A 6,456-nucleotide genomic window follows, 5' to 3' on the forward strand; every position below is an offset into this window, starting at 1 on the left:
TACTGTCAACCTTATTTATGAAATTATTGCTGGAGGAAACTATTTTAAGGAGAGAGAGGAAATAGAAACGTTTAAAAGAAGGGTATGTTTGCCTTTCCAATACAAATAATGGCAAAAACTCAAAATGTAATAATGTATTTTGAGGAAAAGCAGACTGAATAGCGCATTTTGCGATAATAGAGACTTAAATAGTAATTTTACCTTGATCTAAAATGCATCATATACGAGACAATATAACCCACCAAATAGCAGACTGACCATTTGCAATACTGAAAGATAGGGAAACTAACCATTGAAATTTCAAAACAGCAGAAGAACAGAATGTGCGCAAAATGAGCAGAAGACAAGAAAACTATCAAATATCATAAAAAGAAAGATTTGTAAAAAGTCAGTCATTGTTCACTTGTCCATTGTAAAACATAAATAAAACCATTCATATCCTCAGAATCCCATCCAACTCTATTAGCTAAGGAGAAAAGGAAAAAACATAAGCAACTCCCCTATTGGAACAAAGATACCGGGCTCAGATGCAAGGACAAAATGATACGACATAAACGCCACAAGTACCTGTAAATATTTCAGTATCTACATATGTATATATATATAAATATATCAGCAGTTGATTAGTCCATGAAGCACTAAGCATTTGATTCAGTGCAATGGAGAGCGAGGAATGCGAGGCCGAACAGGTGTCTTTGATGGACTCACCCTGCACACACAAACAAAAAATGGAGTGGCTTAGAAACTTTAAGATGTTTGTGGTAGGGAAAGGCCAAATTCCAGCAAAAACAAAAATAGTTCTTCCAATACTACCTTATTGGCAAGGATCCCAGAACCACACCACTACAGTTGAGTGCTAAAATTGCACTTTCAGCCTGCAAGAATTAAAAGACAACATAAAGTACATTATTATTCATGCAAGAGTTTGAAAACCAGCATAAGGGAGATGCTTACGCATAACCAATTGCACATGAAAAGTTGATAAGATTTAAGCCCAAAATAGGCAATAACTCCTCCAGACGCATCGAGATCAATGGCCAATATCACATAAAGATTATTTCAGTTCAACATAGTGGACATACAAGAAGATATTACAACATTCAGATGATGGTAGTTTAAGTTTTAAGCAGACATTCATGTTCCCCATTATCTCTTATATAAACAAGTATGAGAGAGAGAGAGAGAGAGAGAGAGAGAGAGAGACCACACGCATGGTAGTGATCCAAAAACTACCAACCATATTCTTAAACCTTTATGAGAACATCAGTTTAAAAAAAATGTGGTCATATAATCATATCCAGTGTTAAAGAAAAAGAGCACAAGGTAACAACATCAAAGATGTAACTCAATAACATAAAATGAAAGGGAAAACTCAACCTCAATGAAGACGTAAGCCAGAAACTTCAAAAATACGAAACTGCATGTTTATGTGATTGATTGCAAAGCAGAAACTTCAAACATACGAAACTGCATGTTTATGTGATTGATTGCAAAGCAAACAATAAACACGTTCAGAGAAATGATGAATCGGGGCACGAGACAAATAAACAGTACTGTCTAAATCAATTCACTTATATTCATAATTGCCATTTCCACATTCCAGGAATTCAATTATATAAAAATGAACATAACTATCACAATTTCATCAAAATTGGTGGACTTCCAAATAAATTTCCCAGGACTTGTACAACTAAAATCACAGACCAAAATGGACATCATCCACTCACATCCTCTTTCTCTGATGGAGAATCAGTGAATGTTAACCAACCAGAGAAATCAATATTTTAGCAGGAAATAGAAGAAACAGATTGTAGGGAAGAGAGGGATTAATTTGTATTGTTGAACTTGCTGAATTACAAGAGTTTAGGGAAAGCAATAAAGGAAAACAAAGGATAAAATGATTGGCTGAACCAACCCCCAGGACGAGCCCGATACAGCAAGAATGCTGATTACATAGATGACAGAAAAAGATATCCCCCTTTCCCAAACCGTACACTATATATACACAGAATTAGTAACAAACTATGCTGACGTGTAACTGCTCTTTTCTTCATTCCCAAGGATGATTCTCTTAGCTGGCTTCCCTTTCCTGGTATATACCCAAAATGCCCTTTGAGTATCAGCTATGCACTCATCACTCTCTCTCTCTCTCTCTCTCTCTCTCTCTCCTTCATCTCCCATCTCTTTCACCTCTTCTCTCTTGTTTTCTCTTCTCGATTTATTTCCTTCTCTCTCTACGTCTCTCTTTTCTCTCTATTTCTTCTCTTTCAATCATGTTTTAGGAAATTTTCATGTTATTATTCGAATTTTAGATCCAAACATGGAAATTCATTTCTTGCCTTCTATGCAGAACTCTATTTAAAATGCATTCTACACATAACATTCATTTAAACTAAGCACAGCCTTAGTCAAGAAAAAGTGGTAAACATGTTTGGAATGGACTCCAGCTTTAATGAACTTCTATTAATTCCCTACATCCTATACATACTTTGTTATTCCCTCATCCTGTTTCCTGCTGATCCCACTTCTAGCTAGAGAACAATAAAAAGAGAAATCTTCATTCTCCTTAGCTATGAAGAGTTGTATGACAAGACAAAAACATGTCAACTAAAACAATTAAAAACCTTGTAATACAGATTAGGGAATGGGATTAATAGGACCGAGAACAAGTTTTTGATATCTATAATTACAAGGGTGACATAGTCCATTGTCCCTCTTCCCTTCTGTCTCCTTAGTTCAACCTCAACTTTGACCCTAAAATCCCTTTCCATTGTTTTTAACTCTAAAACCCACCAATTGCTTAAGATTTAACCACCATAAGAGCACTAGTAGGCTACTTGCTGGACAAGTCCTACATCAACTACATGTATCATAAAGTTCATAGACTTGTAGATTTACACTGAAAACCTACTGATGTTTGTAGCAGGACTTCTCACTCAGTTATGAATATTTGTAAATCAAGAGATCTCAACCTTCAAATATTTCTGAAATAAAGAATATCAACTAACAAGAACCTATTCTGATCCAGTCCTATGTACTATAATAATAAAAAATATACAGAGAACTTCAATGAAAAGAATAAATCATAAAGCTTCAAATGCATATTTGTAAAGAAAGACTGAAACACCAGTTTGAATACCAACTCTAACAGTAAGATGGCATCAAAGTTGATAATAAGAATATAAAGAAATTAGAGTTATAATAGATTGCAGAAATATATCTATCAACTATTGTGCCAATACTTCAGAAAAAACACCAAGCCATATCCATTCCATAAGTAAGAATAAGGGATTCGTAGAGATCAATTACCACTGCGAACTCAACAAAAGCAATGCGAGTTGAATGATGATAGTCTCCAAGAAGCCTCAAACGGTGAACCTATTTAAAGCAAAATGTTAAATAAGGTATAGTCCACAATTGAAAGACAGTAGTGTTCAGAGTTCCTTTTAAACCATCAACAAACCTCTCCACAGAAAGATTCAAAGAAGAGTCTCACATCTGCCTGAGTAACCTGCATTCAATGAACAAAGAAAAAAATCAGAAAAGAAAACGAGAAAGAAGAAGGATTCCAGATATTGCAGTTACGAAGATCCAGAACAATCCCAAAGATTGTGCAACTTCCACAATTACCTTCTTGTCAATATTTGTACAGTAAACAGTCCTTGCACACATCTCACGTTCATCTTCTGACTGTAGAATGCACGATCATGATAACATTAGAAAGCCATATATAAGAATAAAACTCCACCATTAATTCAATCTCTAGATATTAAATAACTAAATCTAAATATTAAATATTTAATAAATACTAAAACACTAAAATCAGACAGATGACATTGTTCGTTATATATAAGTCCTCGCCTGTGGCAAAAATGTGGGGTTAACAGGTGCAATTGCAGTTTTGGAAGGCAGCACCCTTAGTGGGTAATATCCAAGCACAGTCCCGGACAAATTTAAAGCAGTCCTAGCCCCATCTGCCAGCACAACTCATAAACTATTAACACGTGTTTGTCAAGATGGATAAGGTATATTCGTTTTCAACAATACCTTCGTCAGTAAACTCAATGAAGGCAAATCGGAGGACCGAATTAGGATCACCACATATACGACAATCAACCACCTTTGCCGAAAAGGAAACAAATTAAACAAGCTATAACCACAATCCACCATCAGCAGAATTAAAAGTGCTAAAACGTGGAAACAAAGTTGGATACCTGTCCACAGTGAACAAAGAGGCCTGCGAGCTGCTCTTCAGTTACCTATATAAGAACCCAGATAAATAATGATTTGACAATCAATGTACAAGCAATCATCAAAGGTATAAAGAAATCTCAGTAAAAGGAAATGAGAACAGAAAATAGAAGAGTCATATGTGACTTTTACCTGTTGATCAATGTCAGAAACATAAACAGTCCTCCTGATTACCTCCTCACGCTGTGCCATACTTGTCCTGCTATTAATCCTTCTCCTTCCTTGGCTATAATTGTTCTTCTTCTAGAACAAGAAAATAAATTCTAAACAAGAATGACATAAATAAATAGCAAACATGATCAATTTTTTTCACTATATAACTCTATACCCAAATAAAAATATAAACTCCACACAATCAATCTTCTCCCTGCATTTTTCAGCAATGATAAGGCAAAACATTTAATCTGAAAAAATAGAAAGGAAATCAAACATACCCTCTTAGTATTATTTCCATTGGCGTTCCCAGGATTAGTTTGCACTGCAAAATTGTTAGTGTAGCCGAGCCCATTACCCAGATAGCCGTGATGATTAACAAGCGAAGGAGGGACAAACTCTTCAGCCATGGGATTCAATTTGGATAATATCTCCACCAAATCACTCATATCATTCAGCCCATTAGATTTAGCCCTTTGATGATTGGTCCCGTGCCCAACAGATTTTGCCACCATCTGCTCACGACTGATGCCGAACCCAGTCTGCATCTGGTTACCATTATTCTTGCCATTGCTAAAAGTGGCCGCTGCAGTTGCACTCTCTTGCTGCTCACACTTGCCAGTAACACTCTGATCATGATCTTGACCCTGAAAATTTGATTCATTAGTGTTGACCACCGATTCATTTATGGGTGTTGATATTTCGAGATCGTGTGTTCCCTTCGATTCCCATGATACTGCAGTGCTATCAAAATTTTGACCGGAAGCGTCATTTCTAGCCCCAGCATTCTCAGCAACCGCCATGATCAAAACTCACAACTTTTGTATCAAAGATCGCCTTTATTCAGATTTCTCCACAAAACTTCTCTTCTTTTTTTCTGTAATTGATCAAGTTATGATTTTTATTGAAGAAACCAAAATTTCAAATAGAACCCAGATGATAAATCCAAAAGAAAATAGAAATTACTTGTAAGAAGACCGCATACTGACCTAAATGGTTTCCATTGATGGAAATGGAAGAGCAGAGCAAAACCCACTTGACGATCGTCCTTGTTAGAATGGAAACAAAAGAACAAAGGAAAGGTATGATAAGTTTAATAGCAAATATGATTTTTGCTTTTTTTAATTAATATGAAAATAAATATTAGTAATTTTGATTTATAATATACCTATTTATCTATAATTTATTTATTTATCCAAAACTGAAGCATAATTTTTTGATGCGGTAAAATCTTAGAAAAGATAGAATTAGACTTTTTTTTTTTTTAATTTCCTTATGGGCTCTATTTATTTGTTAAAAATATTTTATTTAAAAATATTTTCCAGATTTTTCGTTATTTGAAATATTAAGAAAACTAGTTGAAAAAGTTTTGAGCGCTTTATTTATTCAACATTCTATTTTTTTTCTTTTTTTAAAATTTTTTTTTATTATTTTACATTTTGATTGGTCAATTTAATTAATTTTCAATTTAATATTCAATATATAATATTGATAATTTTTGAAACTTAATATAATACAACTAAAATTTTAACTTTTAAATTTTTGAGTCGTTTAAATTACAAATTCTAAAGTTTAGTTATTATAAAACTTTTAAACAAGTTATTATGGATTCTCTGCCTCCAAAGCTCATATTATCTTCCTCTTGTAATGGGTCGAGTAACCTCTAATTAGTTTTTTTAGTCTATTCAGCAATATTAATTGTTTTAATAGCTATTAGTAGTTGTAATAATTATTAAATGTTCTATTAGTTGTTAATTTTTTGCGAGTGGGTATTGCATAGATATTTAAATTAAAAGTGTTAGGTAAAAATAATTATTTTATTAACTTTTTAACTTAAAATTACAAAAATGATACTAGTGTTTAATTAATTGAATTCGGAGGAAAAAACAATGGTTATGATTGTTAAAAAAAAAATTTAATTAAAAACTAAAAGCTAAACATTAAAGTGTTTAACATTTCATAAAAAGTTCTATCAACCTTTAAAAGTTACTATAAAAGTTATGTCCCCAAACGCTACAATTAATATAGATAGAGTTTTAACTTGATCAAAAG

At 33.4% G+C, this 6,456-nt stretch overlaps 1 protein-coding gene across 2 annotated transcripts; it reads right to left on the bottom strand.

The window, feature by feature from the left end:
- Positions 1 to 333: 333 nt before the first annotated feature.
- Positions 334 to 5,528, bottom strand: LOC149496262 (polyadenylate-binding protein-interacting protein 12-like). Of its 2 annotated transcripts, none has more exons than XM_089721102.1 (11): positions 5,394 to 5,528; positions 4,686 to 5,281; positions 4,384 to 4,491; positions 4,215 to 4,259; positions 4,048 to 4,120; positions 3,862 to 3,974; positions 3,631 to 3,690; positions 3,464 to 3,511; positions 3,310 to 3,378; positions 814 to 875; positions 334 to 709 (listed from the first exon to the last, which is right to left on the bottom strand). In XM_089721102.1, exons 2-11 carry the CDS (start codon positions 5,205 to 5,207, stop codon positions 652 to 654), a joined length of 1,158 nt encoding a protein of 385 aa, XP_089577228.1. In that variant the 5' UTR covers positions 5,208 to 5,281; positions 5,394 to 5,528; the 3' UTR covers positions 334 to 651. The 2 variants fall into 2 exon arrangements, with proteins under 2 accessions (XP_089577228.1, XP_089577227.1); XM_089721101.1 differs by having other exon boundaries at positions 4,384 to 4,494.
- Positions 5,529 to 6,456: the final 928 nt, after the last annotated feature.

Source organism: Jatropha curcas, chromosome 5 (genome assembly GCF_041381405.1).
Source record: "Jatropha curcas cultivar XTBG-Jc1 chromosome 5, XTBG_Jcur_1.0, whole genome shotgun sequence".
Classification (NCBI taxonomy): Eukaryota; Viridiplantae; Streptophyta; class Magnoliopsida; order Malpighiales; family Euphorbiaceae; genus Jatropha; species Jatropha curcas.